Below are 17,412 nucleotides of genomic sequence, written 5' to 3'. Positions count from 1 at the left end.
TTGAACCCAGGCAGGTGAACCACACGATGCAGTCTGGGAGAGGTGTGAGAGACAGCAGAGACAGACAGACAGGAGACAGATGGACAGCGGAGAGGAAAGGAAAGAGTATCAGGGGGAAGAAGTAGGGCAGAACTGGGAGAGCGGGCTGACAGGAGCACAAGAGTAGTGAAGGGGAAGGGGGGAGAGGAGAGCCCGAGGGAGTGGATCTCCAAAACCAGGCACTTCCCAAATTACAAAATGAAATGCAGAGTTGCTCTGAGGGCAGCCAGAGTCACCCTCTCAATCTGGGCTGGGCGACAGGGGCAAGGGAGACGGGTAGCGATGCAACTGAAATGTTAGGCATTCAGAGCCTACTGCACTCAGCCCAGGCAGACCGGAAAATGGGCCGGGGCTGTCTTTGTCAGACAGGGCATTGCAGACACTCTCAGAGTGTGTAATAAACAGCTAGGTGACGGAGGTGGGCGGGGGGGAGGGGTGGGGGAAGGCCCACTGGGCTGGGGACTGACCACTCTGGGTCACTGTCCTGACCTGGAGGATCAATTAGGCCATAGTGACCACTGCCTAGACCAGAGTTCCTCAGCTCACCAGCCAGCACGTGCACATGAGTACAACACATACGGCCATGCCTCACAGGTCCCTCACATGTGTCACCGAGTGTGGGGGGAGTGAAAACACCATTTCTTCCTCTCCCCATGGCCAAAGCACCCCAGGAAGCTCCAAACAGCTTGATGATATTCAGGAGCTGCAGGTACACATGTGTATATACTCAGCCACACGTGCCATGATTCACACCAGCCTGCCCCAAACTGCACCCTGTAGGGGAGCTAGGCAGAGGAGGAGACTGGGGTTCTGGGCAGGCTTGGGCTGGTTCCTAGAGGGCAGGGGGCCTTTGGCTGGCAGCTGTTCCCAGGGGTCTCCTCCAGAGCCTCACTAGGTTGGAGGTCTGGGTACGGATAAGAAGCGTTGGCTGCCTCTGGCAGGCAGGTAAGTCTGTCTGGCCCCGTGGTTGCCTGCTCACACCCTCCCAGCTCCCTGTCCAGCCAGTCTACCCCTTGCCCTAGATCCACGACACTCGAAGTGAGGTCAGGAGCCTCCGAAGACAGGGGATCCTCAGGTTCCAGGTCCTGGAGGTGGAGGTCAGGGTTCCCTTTGGATGCACTAAAGTCAGAGTGGACAATGACTTCAGCCTCCACCTGGTTCCTGCAGGCTGGGGGTGGCTTCTTCCTACCATTGCCCTGGTCAGAGCAGAGAACACAAAGACGAGGTAATCATCACTGACAATGATCATCAGAAGAACGACCAACATACTTGGCGTGGAGGAGAACTGACCCACTCCCCCAAGCCCCAGAGTGTGTATCACCTGGGAGTTGGTAAAGGAAGTACAATGATTGTCCTACAAGAGATGATGATCAGGCCGACGCAAAGGCAGAGAAGAATGGAATACTACCCATTTGCCCTTGCCCAGAGTTCAGAAGTACCAGATTTAGTCAGAGCCTCAGTGCATAGGAGGAAGGGCAGAATGCACTGAGGGCAGGCCCACCCTCAGATCCATGGTGATTCTGCCGGGCCCACATAGGTATGGGGAGAGGAGCGACTGTCTTCAACTCAGGTGAAACAGATTCCCGGAAACTGCCTGCCTTCCACCCGCCCACGTTCAGAGGCTCCAGGGGGTCTCTCCTAGCTAGACTTCCATCCCCAGGGAAATTACCCTCAGAGGTCACCAGAAAGCTCACTACTTACTCTTCACAAGCACAGAGCCCCTTCTCTCCTTTCCTGCCCCTCCTTCCCAGGACACTGACCTTTATGGCGTCATACACCAGAGCCTGCAGCAACAGTGTCTGCCCAGTTCCAGCAGGGGGCAGCAGGGCCCGGGTCAGAGAAGGCATGGCGCCTGCTGGGGGCAGCTCACAGCCAGCCCAGGAACCTGCCCAGCTTGGCCCACCTGGCTGAGCCCAGGAGATCTGCAAGGGGGGAAAGACACAGGAGCACTGAAGGCTTGAGTGGAAGAGGAGAGCAGAAGAGAGGGAAGTGGATGGAGACTCTTGGCCTTCTTGCTACCTCCCCACTAGGGCTGTGGGGAGGGCCTGAGAGTCTGGGGGTGAATTTGAGGATGGAGAATTCTTCCTGCAGAAAAGCCAAATACCACCTGCTTTGGCAAAGCCTAGAAGTGTCCGAGCCAAGCAGGCTCTTCTTCACCACAGGGGCAGGGAAAGGGGGAAGAAGCACTCATGGGTGTGAGCAGGCTCTTCAGAGAAGGGCAGGATGAGCCACCGCTGCTGGCGTGGAAGGTACCTGCCCTGTGTCGGCCTACCTTATCCCGGTCCTGGTCTCACCGGGCCACAGCCAAGCTGACCAGCCTCTTGTCCTGGTCAGGACTGGGCGGAATGGGTCTTAGAGGTTTCTCCAGCTCCCAGCACAAGGAGGGATCTGGGCGTTGTGGCCACTCTGAGTCACCGGCAAACAGTCCACAGGAGGCCCTTCCCTCCTTCCAGGAGAACCAGACTGACCTATTCTGCCAGGGATGGAGGCCCATCTGCTTCCCTGCCCTGCCAACCCTTTCAGGGAGGAAGGAGAGAGTGCCTTTTCTTCTACAGCTGGTCCAGGGAAGGGGAGGAGGAGGGTGGAGGAGTTTCTCTCTGGGTACACACATTGTACTCTTGCGCCCCCAGGTGTCCTATTTGGAAATGAGCTGTGGTGTGGGGCTCTGACCTGCCCAGGCTCCAGGCTTACCTTTCTCTTGGAGTGACCCCGGCAGTCTGAAGCACCGCCACCCATAAGGCTGTGCACTTCAGCCCTGTCCTCGATGTCTGAGGGCGGTGGAGACCAGTCCTGGGGACGGGGGTGCACAAGGGACTCCAGTTCATGGGCAGCTGGGGGGCTGGGGGGCCCAAGGCGGGCTCTAGAGTACAGTGCAGGGTTCCCAGCATTGGCCGTAGAGGACAGGCCCGGGAGGGCTTCTCTGGAAGGGAAGATAGGGAATCAGGCACAGTGGTCAAAAAGTGAGGGGTAGAGGCAGGACTGGGATCTAGTTCAGCCTATGTCCTTGGGCAGGTTCCTGCCCATCTCTGGAACTTGGTTTCCCTGTCTGTGTAATGATTAAGAAACTGTTCAAAACAGCTGAAACATTGCAAATGGGACCTTCCCTCCCTTGACTCCAGGTATCTGAAGATTTGGGGTCCCTCCTTCCAAGATGCTGGTACCTACAGAGAGAGTGAGAGAAGGCAGCTCTGCCTATGCCTGCCCTTGCTGAGGAGGTAGGCTGGGGGCTCCCCTAAACCCACTCCCCACTCTCATGAGGATATCACCCCCAATCCCTCCATCCTAGAATCCTAATTTTAATGGAGGCGCTGAGGGTTCCTTGGCAAATGGTGGCCATTCTCCCTGCTTTCTCGTCTCTGGAGCCCTTCTGGAAATCTCTCCTCTCTGTAGTCAGACTGGCTTCTTCACCCACCTGTGGGGGCTGCGGCGCAGGCCGGCACACATGCAGGCCAGGAGGCAGAGGAGGCCCAGGCAGACACCCACAATGATGCCTGTGACTGAGTGCACGTCCAAGGAGTCTGGTGGTGGAGACAGAGGGGACAGAACAGGTCAAGGCCAGAGGCTCAGGGTTCATAGAGTCTCACCCTTTGGACACTCAAAATCTTTTTTTTTCAAGTATTTTTTTAAGTTTATTTATTTTGAGAGAGGGAGAGAGTGAGTGAGCATGAGTAGGGGAGGGGCAGAGAGAGAGAGGGAGAGAGAGAATCCCAAACAAGTTCCACACTGTCAGCACAGAGCCCGATGTAGGGCTTGATCTCATGTGAGATCATGACCTGAGCCAAAATCAAGAGTCAGATACTTAACCGGATGAGCCACCCAGGTGCCCCCTGACACTCAGAATGCAAGAAGGGGTCCACCACTGCCTCTCTGACTATCCTCCCCATTGGAAATCTGAAGTTATGGTCCCTGTTTGTCAACCTGGCCTTTCAGTGAAACACAACTGGGACTGGTTTCGTGGGTGTGCTACAAGGGTGATCTCACGGGGCTCACACTTGGAAGGGCTCCATGCTTGGTTTAATGCTCTGCTGTCACCATCTTGAAATTCTAATTTTTTAAAAATAATATTTGAGAGAGAGAGGCACAGAGTGCAAGTGGGGGAAGGAGAGAGAGGGAGATACAGAATCCGAAACAGACTCCAGGCTCTGAGCTGTCAGCACAGAGCCTGATGCAGGGCTCGAACTCACGAATGGTGAGATCATGACCTGAGCTGAAGTCAGATGCTTAACCAACTGAGCCACCCAGGTGCCCCGAAATTCTGATTTTTAAAGAAAGGCCCCACATTTTCGTTTCACACTTGGCCCTGCAAATTATATAGCCAGTTCTGTTGCCCACTCCCACCCCATAAGGCTCGTCATGTCTCCAAACCAATCCTCCAATCAAAGCAATTTCCCAAAGAACAAAGCCAGTCTCCCACAAGTCTGACCTCTCGACTGAATCACCACTGAACTACACCCAATTTCCCCGTCAAATTTGTCCTCTCTGCACCAAACTACGAGGCCAGCTGTCCAAAACAATGAAATGGTAGTTGTGCCTGGGAACAGGGCCTTGGAAGAGATAACTTTAGGATTAGAGGTCAACTTGAGGGGCCTCAGAAGAACTTAGGCTGTCCCAGGATGGACCCACTTTTCCCTCCCTGCCCTCATACCTGAGAGCTTCTCCTGGAGAGTGATCACATCCTGCAGACCAGAGAAGGGCCCAGGCCCCACCTCTGTGCGTGCCCCCATCTTGAAGAAGTACCTCGTGTCACTCTCAAGGCCGTGTACCTCAGCACTGAAGATGTTTCCTGGGGGCAGGGGGAAGCAGGGAGAGCAGGGTTGGGGGGCTGAGTGGGGATGGGATGCAGAGATAGCCTGGAAAGCAGGACTCGGAAGGTATGCTCTCCCACTCAGGCACTAGCTTCTGCCTCTTCCTTCTAGAAAGCCCCGGGACAAACCTCAGCCACACTCTCACCACTAACCCAGCCACTGGAGAGGTTGGGAAAGGGAGAGAGAGTGTGGAAGCTCCTGCTCAGATGCCCTGGTGTGGGAGCCCTCACCCTCCGTGGTGAGCAGGGTCCACTGGTGCTCGGGCTGGGTGTGGTTGTTGCTGTATAGAATCAGATATTCCACGATCTCGCCATTGGGCTCCGTCGGGGGACACCAGTGCAGCCGAACGGTGGATGGCGTCAGGGGGCTCAGGCGCAGGTCGGATGGCGGCGTTGAGGGCCCTGGGGTGCAGGGGAAGAGATGAGGAGAGGCACAGTCACTGAGAGCCCCAGCTCTGGGGGCAGCTGGGAGATGGGGCATGAGGACATGGCCTCCCTTTCTCCTCCTTCACTGGACAAACCACAAAACAAAATGAGATCTGATCTCTAACTGGGGAGTTTCTGGAAAACAGCTGGTAAGGTTTCACTATTTCTCCCCTTCCAGAAACTCTCCAAGTCTTCAAGTAAAATTCATTGATGCCCTATGTAGCCTTTGTCTATGTCTGCCCCTGACACAGGTCCTAAGGGTCATGGGAAGCCCAGTGTGAGAAGTACAACCTTGGAAGTCTTTGTGTTCTGTTTTTAGAGAAGAAGCTGATCCCAGGGGATGGGGGTGAATGAGGAAGGGTGAGAAGTAGGGACACAGGTGACTAATGAGTTGGAAAGGGTCAGATATTTGGGGTTTCAGGTCTTCAAGTCCTGGCAGAGGATGAGATGGGGACCCAAGGCTCTAAGGTGCAAGACAGCCACAGCATTACAGGCTGTCAGAACCCTCTTTGACTCTCAGCTCTAGTCTCCCACCCCCCCCCCCATCTGCAAAAGGAGAAAACATCCCCTGTCTGTAGCATGGCCAGTTGTGCTGGGGAGCCAATGTCATAAAGTCTCCTCTGAGAAAACAATGGGGCCGCCTCAACTTCCTATGTAGTTTAAGACCACAATAACTGAAGTCATAAGTAGGTGAGAAACAATTTGTAAGGAGTGCTTTTAAAGAACAAATCCATGAGTGCAGAACTCTCACCCCCACCCCCCCAAAGTCTTCCTATATCAGATCCTGGGACAAAGGTCTTCTGTCTATGGGAAGGTAAACAGTTTTAGGGCTGATAGAACTGAAGAGCCTCTCCTATGAGAACAAAAACCCATTTGTCTTGGAATGCCATTTCTAGAGGTTACACAGTCACAGACTTGGACAGTGAGTGGCCCCATCCTTTCTTGTTACAGATGGGGAAACATAGGCCCAATGGGGAAGGGATCTGCCCAAGGTTTCCTGTGTGCCAGGGGCAGGATGGGGACCCAAGTGTAGAATCCACGACGCCTCCCTGACCTGGCCCCTCTTCACCAACTCAGTGAGGTCTTGGCAGTCCCATAAAAGAAGCCACTCTTCTAAATCTTATTATGTTTATGCCTAAAGCACAGGACTGGCCTACACAAATGCAAAGTCAATGATAGACAGAAATGGGGCTCTGAAGGACGTATCAAAAAAGAAGGCCCGGGGTGCCTGGGTGGCTCAATCGGCTGGGCGTTCGACTTTGGCTCAGGTCGTGATCTCACAGCTTGTGAGTTCGGGCCCCACGTCGGGCTCTGTGCTGACAGCTCGGAGCCTGGAGCCTGCTTCGGATTCTGTGTCTCTCTCTCTCTCTCTCTCTCTCTCTCTCTCTCTCTGCTCCTCCCCCACTTGTGCTCTGTCTATCAAAAATAAATAAATGTAAAAAAAAAAAATTAAGAAAAAAAAAAAAAAAGAAGGCCGTTGGGCAAGAAGGATTGCTTGTAAAAGATGGACTGCTGGCAAGGGGGCCACTCACGGTCAGGCAGGGTGGAGCGCTCCACCACGGAGCCGAAAGGCCCGTCCATGTCCACTCCGTGGGACTGTACTGCAAACTCATATTTGGTGAACGGCTTCAGCCCACCAATGAGGATGTCTTCTCCAGAACTGTTGAGGCAAGAAATGTGACTGGTGCTTCAGGCACCCCCTCCTAGCAGGGCATCCCCTCCAAATCCACTCCCCCAGTCCAGCCCAGCCCAGCTCCAGGCCCCACCCTGGGCAGGGAATCTGCTCTCTGGCATGGGGGCCGCTGACACCACCCAGGGGCCCTATAGAGAGGTCCGGATGTACGCTGCTCCCAAGGTATTCTGTCCAATCTCCGAACTAGGCGTCCTGCTCCAGGAAACCTGCCTGGATTAATCCAAGTCATTGAGCACCCAAGGAACCATCTCTGATGCATCTTTTCCTTGACTTAATTGTCCTTTAGTTGCAGCTGTACATAACTATCGTGTTTTTCTACTTTAGCCTATTTTACTTGCTTTGTAGTGTTTTCTATTATATTTTTATGCAAGTTTTCCTCTGCCAAACCAACAGCTCCTCAGGGCAATGGCTGTGCCTTCCAATCTGACTGGGGGCCCTCTCAGCACAGCATCTGGGCTCTCTCCTCCCCATCATGTCAGGAGGCCTCTGAGGTCGAAGAAATGGGTCTGTCCTGCATCACATTCTCTGGGGTTCAGTATGAGGTTCTGTGTGAGGGGATGGGATAACAGGACTCCCCTTTTCCACCTGTCACCATCAGGGCATCAGACCCTCAGTGTGCCACAGTGCAACATGCGAGCCATGAAAGGTTCCTGAATCCCTGGGGTCCCTCCCCCCCATCACCAGCTGCTGCTTTCCTCCCCCCTCACAGCATTAGCTGGCTTCCCTACCTGGTATAATAGGTGACCAGGGAGGCATTCCTGAGCCCCCAGGGGCTGAAGCGCACAGTATAGTTTACAATCTTGACCGTGGTGAAGTCTGGCTTTTTCCACCGAAGCCAAATGGATGTGGAGCTGTTTGATTCGGCATGGACGTGGGCGGGGGGCAAGGGTGGTCCCCTCTGGATGGGCAAGTCTGGAAGGTGAAAACTGAGTGTGGGGAAAGGAGGGAGGACACTCATCCCGAAATATGGGCAGTGGTTTGCAGTTCCCAAGGCACTTATTTTCACCCTCTCTCCTCCAATCCTGAGAGTTGAGTAGCATCATTCCCACTTCACAGATGAAGAAACCGAGGCTCCCAAGAATTTAAGTGATTTTGGCCAAGGTCATATAAATAGCAAACTGTCTAGAGAGAGGCAACAAATCATGGCAATTAAAAGCAAAGATTTTAGAGCCAGGTTACCCTGGTTCCAATTCTAGCTCTGCCATGTACTAGCTGTGTGACCTGGGAGAAGTTACTTAACCTCTCTCTGCCTCCAGTCCCTATTCTGTCAGTGGAGCTGATAATATACTTACCTCATAGTATTGTTATGAGGACTAAATCAGTTACTATTTGTTAAGTACACAGAAAAGCATCTTGCAGGGGCGCCTGGGTGGTTCAGTCGGTTGAGTGTCCGACTTTGGCTCAGGTTATGATCTCGCGGTCCGTGAGTTCGAGCCCCGCATCAGGCTCTGTGCTGACAGCTCAGAGCCTGGAGCCTGCTTCAGATTCTGTCTCCTTCCCTCTCTGCCCCTCCCACACTTGTGCTCTGTCTCCGTCTCTCAAAAATAAATAAATGTAAAAAAAAATTTTTTTTAATAAAAAAAAAAAAAGAAAAGCATCTTGCATATTGTTATGAACTGAATATTTGCGCCTCCTGCGCTTCCTATGTTGACATTTGAACACATGGTGGTGCCCTCATGAATGGGATTATTTCCTATCTTTGTCCATCCAGGCTGCTATAACAAAGTACCATAGACTGGCTGGCTTGTAAACAAAAGAAATTTATTTCCCACAGTTATGGAAGCTGGAGTCTAAGATCAGGATGCCAGCATGCTCAAGTTCTGGCAAGAGCCCATTTGTGGGCTACAGACTGCCGACTTCTTGTATGATATTATGGAGGACAGCAGAGAGAGGAAGTGAGCTCTCTTGTGACATTTATAAGGGCATCAATCCTATTCGTAAGGGCCCCACCCTCACGACCTCATCTAATCCTATTTACCTCCTAGTACATCATATTGGAGGGTAGAGTTTCAATGTATGAATTGTGGGGATGGAGGGGGAGACACAAACTTTCAGCACATAACTGCCCTTGTAGAAGAACCCCCCAGAGAGCCCTCCAGCCCCCTTTCTGCCATGTGAGGATACAGTGAGAAGATGGCCTATGGTCTGTAAACCAGAAAGTGGACTCTCACTAGACACTGACTCTACTGGCACCTTGACCTCGGACTTCCTCCAGAACTGTGAAAAATAAATGGTTGTTTAAGCCACTCGGTCTGGGGTATTTTTATTATAGCAGCCCGAACTAAGACATATATAGTGAGTACTATAGGATGATGTGTTCATTACATAAGTATAAAATAAAATAAACTCCATGACAGCAGGTACCTTATCTGTATTGTTCATCACTAAATTTCCAGAACAGGGCAGTAGACACTTAGTAAAATATTTGCTGAATGAACAAACTGGAATTAGAACTCAGGTCTCCTGGCTCCTGGTTGAGGGCTCCTTTGACAAAACCGCATGGTTAAAAATCAGCCTGGGAAGTCAGGGGTGAGGGGATCCATGATGGGCACCCAAGGTGGCCCATACAAAGCCAGTAGGCAGTGTACTACAGTGGAAAGACTCGTTGGGCAGCCCAGAGTCCTGGTTCTAGTCTAGGCTCTGTGCAACCTTGGGTAAAGTCCCTTTACCTCTCTGAGTCTCACTTTCCTGATGGGCCACATAAGGACACTCTCCCTGCCTAGAGTGGAGGGATAATCTGATAGGCAGTGTGATGTAGGTGGATGTATTTTAAAACATGTTTAAAGGTCAAACAGGGTCAGGAGTCACCGATTAGCCATGGGGTTTCTCTCTGTCCAAACCTTCCAAATTAGCACTGCTCATGGGTAATGAAAATACGGTAGCAGTCCTGAAAGTGCATCAACTGAAGCTTCTGTCTGCGACAGAGGCTGTCTGGGGCTAGAAGAGGACCTCTGAGCCTAAGAGCATGGGTCTGGGGGTAGCTGAGGCTACCGGATGGCCTGACCACCAAGGCTGGCCCAGAGGGAAGGGAAAGGAAGAGGCACACAGACCCTTCAACAGAGCCCTCCTCCCTCTCCTTCCCCAGCCCCCTCACCTGGCGTGGGAGCTTTTTCTGTCTTGCCCTTCCACACCGCTGCGTAGCCGTCCTCATGTTTGTTGAATGCCACAAGCTTCACCTCGTACAGCCGGCCAGGGGCTGGGGAAGGTCATGGGGGTCACTGGCTAGAGGGACCTCTGAGGCCACTCTTTCATCCCCAGATAGCACTCCATTCCCAACTCCCATGCCCAGCTTGCCCCGTTCCCAACCAAGGCTATGCCCATCTCCCTCCCTCCCCCAGCCCTCCTCACCTAGCTGGGTCAACTCATACTGCTTCACTTTCTTCTTGAGCCGGACAGGCCCCACATCCCAAGCCTGGTCTCCGCGGCCCCCTGGGGGACTCTCACCATTGGCCTCCTCCTCCTCGGCTCCCACCTCCCGCCAGTACAGTTTGTAGCCAGAGATCTGGGCAGGGTGAGGGGGAGGCTGCCACGACACGACCAGGGATTCCATTCTTGCCCGCACCTTCAACTCTGCAGGGGCAAAAGGGACTGGGGGCAAAGGAGCAGGATGGGAAGAAGGGGTGAGAGAATGGGAAGTGAGGAGAAGGAAGCCAGAGGTGGGAGAGGGGGACAGGTAGGAGGAAGCCAAAAGCAGGAAGCCAGCACTGAGTGAGAGCCTTGCCAGCCTCCTTGCAGTGAATGGACACTCAGCCACCACTCCTTGTGCCAGGCCTGGGCTCAGTCTAGAGGTGAACTCCCTATTCTACACACCCAGAGTGCTGAGAATGTAGGCGTGTCTCCTGAGCGCTTGCAAAGAGGTCAGCGAGGAGCACCTCTGGGGCGGTGCTGATAGTACCTGGCACAGCGTAGGGCTCCATAATTCTTCTGAAGGAATGCATGCGTGGATACTGACAGGCAAGGGGGTCGCAGGGGTTGCTGAGATTGGAAAGGAGGGAAGGAGCCATTGGTGTGGGGAGCCGACTTGGAGCCTAAGAGTGGGGCTTTATTATGTGTCAGACACTGTTCTAAGCCCTTTGTACATGTGTTTTATTCTCACAACCCTACAAAATAACAAAAATACTACTATCTCCATTTTACAGATAAGAAAACTGAGAAGTTAAGCGACTTGCCCAAGGTCACACAGAGAGCATATGTGCCAGGTTCTGTCTGCACTTAATCACTGTATTATCGGGCCTCTTGACAAAACCAACAATCACGATCAATGAAAAGCAACTAGTATTTAACAAGCTCTTATTACGTGCTGAACACTTGTTCACAATGCATTATTAATCCCTATGCCACCTTTGGCAATAAATGAAGCCTCGGAGTTGTGAATAGTTTGTCCAAGATCACGCAGGTAGAAGGGACACTGTAGCCCAGGTGTGTCTGTAAAGGCCAGGCCTTCGCCTCTACACCTGGCCTCCCTTACCCCTCAAGCAGGGGGAGCCATGGAAGGTCTCTGAAGGAGAGGGTGTTTGGGCCTGAGTTCTAAGGGCACACATACACTCCAGTCACACACACACACACACACACACACACACACACACACACACACGGTCCTTCCTCTCCCCTCAGACCCCCTACCGTGGCTCTGGTTGTGCATACTGGGCGTCCTGTGCTGCATCCACTGGGAGGGCGTCCCATAGCCAGCCCCTGTGCCAGCCGAAATCCGTACTCGATACACTTTGTTGGGCTGAAGCGAACTCAGCGTAAACTGTGTTTCATTCCCAGGCACCTCGGTGGAGAAAACCTGATCTGCTGGGACAGGAAACATGGCTGCTGGGTGGCCACCTAAAGAGCAGGACCCCTAAACTCCCCTATACCAACTATTCCACCCCAGATCCTGGTTCCTCGGCGCCCATGGGAGCCTGAGGCCCTCTCAGCACTGACCCCTCAGTCATGGCTCCAGAGCTGACTCCTGGGCCTCCAGCCTGGGCTGACACAGGCCATCAGCCTCAGCTCAGAGTGGAGAGAACCACAGCATGCACTCTGCACTTCCCCATGAACTGTCTGTGACCATCCCTTCATACACACTCTAGGACGCAGGCACAAGGGGTTGTCTCTGAAGGCCATCAGGTACCGCCTGCCTTCTGGAGCTCTGATGACCACCCCAAGCCCCCTTCCTCGTGCTTCCCTCCTTTCTCACTCTCACCCTGCCCCCCTCCCCAGCCACTTGCCTTCTCCTAACTCTTTATCCTTTTCACACCCTCTCCCCTAGATCATCTACATCTGCTCTAACAGGCCGTCCCCAGTGCTCTGTTTCCCCAATCCCACAAGCACACCCTCTACCTCCTGTTCTCTCATCTGCTTTTTGAGCTGGAAGGGACCCCAGGGATTATCTAGGCTACCTGCCTCATTTCACAGATGAGGAAACTGAGGCAGGGACTTAACCACATTACCCACTATAGCTGTAGAGGAGGTCGGGCTAGAACCCAGGCCTCTGTCTTGAGCTTTGCCTCTTTACCTTTCCCTACACCTAGCCCACACTCCTCTTGTCCAAGTTCCTATTTCCCTACTCTACCTCTCTGCTTAATTTCCTCAGACTCTCCCCACCTCTACTTGGGTCCTCAGCTGCTCTGGCCAGCCCTTCGCATCAATAATTCCCAGGCAGGTGGAGCCCTGCCCCCACTTACCTTCCTTTCCCAAACCGTACTCTATCTTGTACTTCACCACCTGCCCATTGCTCAGGCTGGGAGGCAGGGGCAGCCACGCCACCCTGATGTCCAAAGGGTTGGGGCTGGACAGGGAGAGCTGGGGTGCTGCACTGGGGACTGAGACAGAAGAACATCAGCGTGAGCTCTGCTCCACCGACGTGGAAGGTGAGGCCCAGGAGCGATCAGAGACTTGCCCAGGTCACACAGCAAGTCAGAAGTAGGCCCGGGATCTGAGGGAGGAAAGGGAGCCTCTCAGGGGAGCCCCAAACTGGAGATGAGGGGACATCCTTCCCACCCCAAAGCCAGAAAAAGGTTTGGGGCACAATCTTCCACATCCAATGGTTTCATGTCACTGGCCCCTGCCTGACTGGATGGTACATGGATATTGAGAAGGGCCATATGACAGAGGGAATTAAGACCTGTCCTCAAGTCCCCGCTGTACTACTGACCTTGGGCAAGTCACTCTCATTTTCTGGGCCTCAGTTTCCTAAACTGTAAATTGGGAAGAACCATTACCCACCCCCTTACAGGGCACAAAAGATGACATGAGGCAGGTAAAAGTCCCTTGGCAAACACTAGTAAAGAGAAGCCAAACTACCATCCCCAGGGAATTCTCTGGAACCCAAGGGGCCCACTGCAGGTTTAGAGGCCCTACCATCATCCAGTGTGTGGACCAGTGCTGGGGTAGAGGTGCGGCTGGCCCCCAGCTGGGAGTAGGCCACCACGTAGAACTCATAATCGGTGTTGGGTTCCAGGTCTCGAACCTGCAGCTCTGTAGTGTCATTGTTCACTGCAAACTGGTATTCCACATTGTCCATGCCTGGGGCAGTGACACAGGGACAAAGAAACTGTCACAAGGCCACCCCCAGAGGCCTACCAGCTGGAGGTTATCTAGGGATCCTTCACATTGCCCCAGTCTCTGGAATAGTCTGTAACTAAATCATCAGATCATCTGAGCCCCAGAGTACAGACTTCCCTGGCTTCTAGTCCCACTGTATTAATTCCTCTGCCGGCTAGGAAGTTCTTTCTGGCGTCTAATTGAAGTGGCTCCTGCTGCAGTTATAATAAACTGGCTCCAGGAGTGCCAAGGCATTTTTCTCTGGGAGGAAAAGCATCCTCTTCCTCCTCTATCATAACAGGCTGTGGCTGAGGGGGAAATGTGCTGCACACTTTGACCTTTCCAGCACATCGAAGACTACTGCCTAGCCCATACCTATGCGGGTCTGTTCCACGGGCTCCCACCCCATCCCACCCTATCCCCAAAGGTACCCACACGGCAACCCATCCGTCTTCTAACCTGTGCCCCCCTCAGGGCGCCCCCACGCGGGTCCCCAGCAGACTTACCGCGTGCCTTCTGGTAGTGGAGGGAGAAGCCGATGATCTGCTCGCTGTGCAGCTCGGGCCGCTCCCAGGCCACGAGCACGGTGGAGCTGCTCAGCGGCGTGGCCGTGACCCGCGTGGGGGCGCTGGGCAGCCCCTCGCGCACCACGACGGCCAGGGGCGCGGCGGCGCACGCGGTGCCCGCGCTGTTCTCCGCCACGCACTGGTAGTAGCCGGCGTCCTGCAGGCCGATCTGCGTGATGACCAGGCTGCCGCCGCCGCCCTGCACCTTGACGCGCCCGTTGGGCCGCAGCGGCGCCCCGTCGTGCAGCCAGCGCAGCGCGGGCCTGGGCTCCCCCGCCGCTCGACACACGAAGCGCGCCGTGCTCGCCCGCGTCCGCGACAGCGCCTCGGGCGCCTGCGAGATGGCAGGGGCCGCTGGGGGCGGGGAGGGGGACGCTGACCGCGCGCTCCGGCCGCCAGGGGTCCTGCCGCCTCTCCGCATACCCCGGCCGGCTGCCGCGCCCCCCCCCCCCCCCCCCCCGCTCGCTCCAGCCTCTCCCTGAGTCACCCCGCCCCCAAATACTCGCATGCGGCGCCGCCCTACCCCTGCTCCTCCCCCGTTTACCCCAGCCCCACGCCGCCAGCCTACTCCTCCTCGTTCCCAGTTGTCCCCGGGCCTCCCGAGCCTCCCCTAAGTACCCTAGCTCCTCCTGGGCCTCACCCCTCTCCCTCAGGTACCGTAACCTCTTCCCCTCCTTCCAGTGTCTCCCACACCGGGGAGACTCCCCCCTCGCCACAGTTATCCCAGCCCTGAGCAACTCCGTCCCCCAGTTTTTCGTGCCACCCAGACGACTCCACCGTCTCCCCAACCCTCAGTCCTACCCCTCTCCCCCATTACCTAGGTCCCGCTCAGACCACCCGTCGCCACCCCCCAATCACCCAAGTCATGCCCTAACCACCCCTCTGCTTCTCTCCCTGCCTCAACTTCCCCCACCCCTTTCTCCTTTCCTTTCCCGCTCTTCCCCTCCTCCAGCTGTCCCCTGCACTACCCACCCTAACGAAGGGGGCCCCTCCCCTGAGCGCCGTCCCCCTAGCTCCAGCCCTTTTCCATCGTCCAGGGTCGCCCCTCAGTCCTTCTAACACACCCGCTTGCCCCTCCCCCCTCCCCATCTTCCCTTCCCCACTCCTAGCTGACCCGGCCCAATCCGGTCCCCCTGAGCCCCTACTACCGGGTCCTCCACCCCGCCTCACCCAGCACGCGGAGCTCGGCGGCGGCCGTGGCGAAGTCGCGCGTGCGGGGCTTGTTAGCGCGGCAGACGTAGACGCCCGAGTGTCGGGGCTGCGCGCTGCTGATTAGTAAGTTGGTGCGGCCCAGGACGATGACATCCGTGGAGATGGGCTTCCCGTCTAGGGGAGGAGAGGAAGAGCGGTGGAGGGGGGCACAGAGGACTGGCCCTCCATCTACTCCTTGCATGGGGGGGGGGCCTCAACACGGAACACAGCATTCCCTTATTTGAATTTCAGTTCCTCCCCTTGCTAGACAAGTGACCCTCTGTGAACCCTAGTGTCTCTGTAAAATGGGGAGGGAGATAGCCCCTAGCTGGAAGGGCTGCTGTGGGGCTGAAACAAATAAGGTTTGTGAGAAGGCCTGGCACAATGCAGGCACCTAACAGGTGCTCAGTAAACTAGTCACTTATTACCGTTACCATTATTATTAAATTCATTTCTCTCAAGAACTCACTCCTCCTGTATGCCTCCTGTATGGTGTTGTCCCAATACTGCTTGGAATTCTCTCTCTCTCTCTCTCTCTCTCTCTCTCTCTCTCTCTCTGCATGCCCACCCTCAAATAAATAAACTTAAAAAAAAAAGAAGCCTGTGCTTTACGAACATGAACAGAAAATCCGGAGAAAAAATGCAAATGACCAAGAAATACAAAAAAGTGTTCAGCTTTACATAATCAAAGAAATGCACATCAAAACACAGATGTTAATTTTCACCTATCAAATTAGGAAAGTTAAAAAAAAATTTAATGTTTATTTATTTTTTTTTTTTTTTGAGAGAGAGAGAGAGAGAGAGAGAGCATGAGCATGAGGAGGGGAGTGGCAGAGGGAGAAGGAGACAGAATCTCCAGGCTCTGACCTGTCAGCACAAAGCCCCACAAAGGGCTCAAACTCATGGACTGTGAAATCATGACCTGAACTGAACACGTGAGCCAAAGTCAGATGCTTAACCAAATGGGCCACCCAGGTGCCCCAAATTAGGAAAGGTTTTTAAAAAGGTAAGCTGCAATGCCAGAGAAAGGGTAAAGGCTAATGGAGTCTCCACTTTGACTTTGACCCAGGGATCCCATTTGTGGGCAGCTGTCCTGGGGAGATATGAACAGGGCTGATCACTGTAATGTTAACTGTAATAGTGGATAACTGGAAAGGACTTAAAAATTCAACAGTAGAAACTGGCAAGTTGTATTATGGCTATATTCAAATGATGGCATATAGTCATTAAAATTACTTTTTGGGGGGCACCTGGCTGGCTCAGTCGGTAGAGCATCTGACGCTTGGATCCCAGGGTCATGAGTTGAAGCCCCATGTTGGGCATGGAGTCTTAAAAAATAAAATAAAATTACTTTTTGAAAAAGTTTTAGAGGGGCGCCTGGGTGGCTCAGTCAGTTAAACGTCCGACTTTGACTCAGGTCACGATCTCGCAGTCCGTGAGTTCGAGCCCCGCGTCGGGCTCTGGGCTGATGGCTCGGAGCCTGGAGCCTGCTTCCGATTCTGTGTCTCCCTCTCTCTCTGCCCCTCCCCTGTTCATGCTCTGTCTCTCTCGCTCTCAAAAATAAACAAACATTAAAAAAATAAAAAAATAATAAAAATAAAAATAAAAAAAGTTTTAGAGATGGAAAAATGCTTATGATATGCTGTGGACTGAAAGTAAGATTTGGAACTACTCCCAATTTTAGGGAAAAATGCACATATGCGTAGAAGAAAATCTGGAAGAAAATACACTTGTATGTTAACAATTTTAATCTCTCGAAGAGAGATTAAATGGAATGTTTTCTGTTTCTGCTTTTCCCTAGTTTTCTACAATGAACACACACAACTTTCGTAATCAGAAGAAAACAAAACAAAAAGCTATGTCTCTTCCCTGACTTTGTGGAGTAAGTGTCTAAGAAAGGAACAGTGACCAGCATATCAGGAAGGAAATCCTTTTCCAGGCTTTCTCTTCCCAGTCTCTGTCCAGGAGTGCTATTAGCAGACTTTCTGTAAGGGAGCTCCCAGGACCATAGGTGTCAGGATTCTCTGGGACAGCAATTCTCAAACCCTCACTGTGTACTCGAATCACAGAATCTCAAGGAAACTTGTTAAGATGCAGAGGCCTAGGGCATGCCCCAGACTCTGCATTTCTAAGTAGGTGCAGGTGGTAGGTCCAAAGACCAC

At 53.5% G+C, this 17,412-nt stretch overlaps 1 protein-coding gene across 1 annotated transcript in view; it reads right to left on the bottom strand.

The window, feature by feature from the left end:
• Positions 1-658: 658 nt before the first annotated feature.
• The window catches only part of IGDCC4 (immunoglobulin superfamily DCC subclass member 4), a 37,743-nt gene continuing 20,989 nt past the window's right edge, over positions 659-17,412 (bottom strand). Inside the window, exons 6-20 of the mRNA XM_042988615.1 lie at positions 15,230-15,385; positions 14,000-14,413; positions 13,311-13,475; positions 12,635-12,772; positions 11,586-11,756; positions 10,311-10,550; positions 10,057-10,158; positions 7,691-7,874; positions 6,802-6,929; positions 5,075-5,245; positions 4,685-4,822; positions 3,452-3,557; positions 2,731-2,959; positions 1,800-1,961; positions 659-1,235 (exon numbers count right to left, since the gene is read on the bottom strand). Coding sequence (XP_042844549.1) covers positions 825-1,235; positions 1,800-1,961; positions 2,731-2,959; positions 3,452-3,557; positions 4,685-4,822; positions 5,075-5,245; positions 6,802-6,929; positions 7,691-7,874; positions 10,057-10,158; positions 10,311-10,550; positions 11,586-11,756; positions 12,635-12,772; positions 13,311-13,475; positions 14,000-14,413; positions 15,230-15,385 — 2,915 coding nt within the window. The 3' untranslated portion in view covers positions 659-824. The remainder of the gene's footprint in view (positions 1,236-1,799; positions 1,962-2,730; positions 2,960-3,451; positions 3,558-4,684; positions 4,823-5,074; positions 5,246-6,801; positions 6,930-7,690; positions 7,875-10,056; positions 10,159-10,310; positions 10,551-11,585; positions 11,757-12,634; positions 12,773-13,310; positions 13,476-13,999; positions 14,414-15,229; positions 15,386-17,412) is intronic.

This window comes from Panthera tigris, chromosome B3 (genome assembly GCF_018350195.1).
Source record: "Panthera tigris isolate Pti1 chromosome B3, P.tigris_Pti1_mat1.1, whole genome shotgun sequence".
In the NCBI taxonomy this organism is placed as follows: Eukaryota; Metazoa; Chordata; class Mammalia; order Carnivora; family Felidae; genus Panthera; species Panthera tigris.
This window is presented reverse-complemented; position numbering and strand designations above follow the sequence as displayed.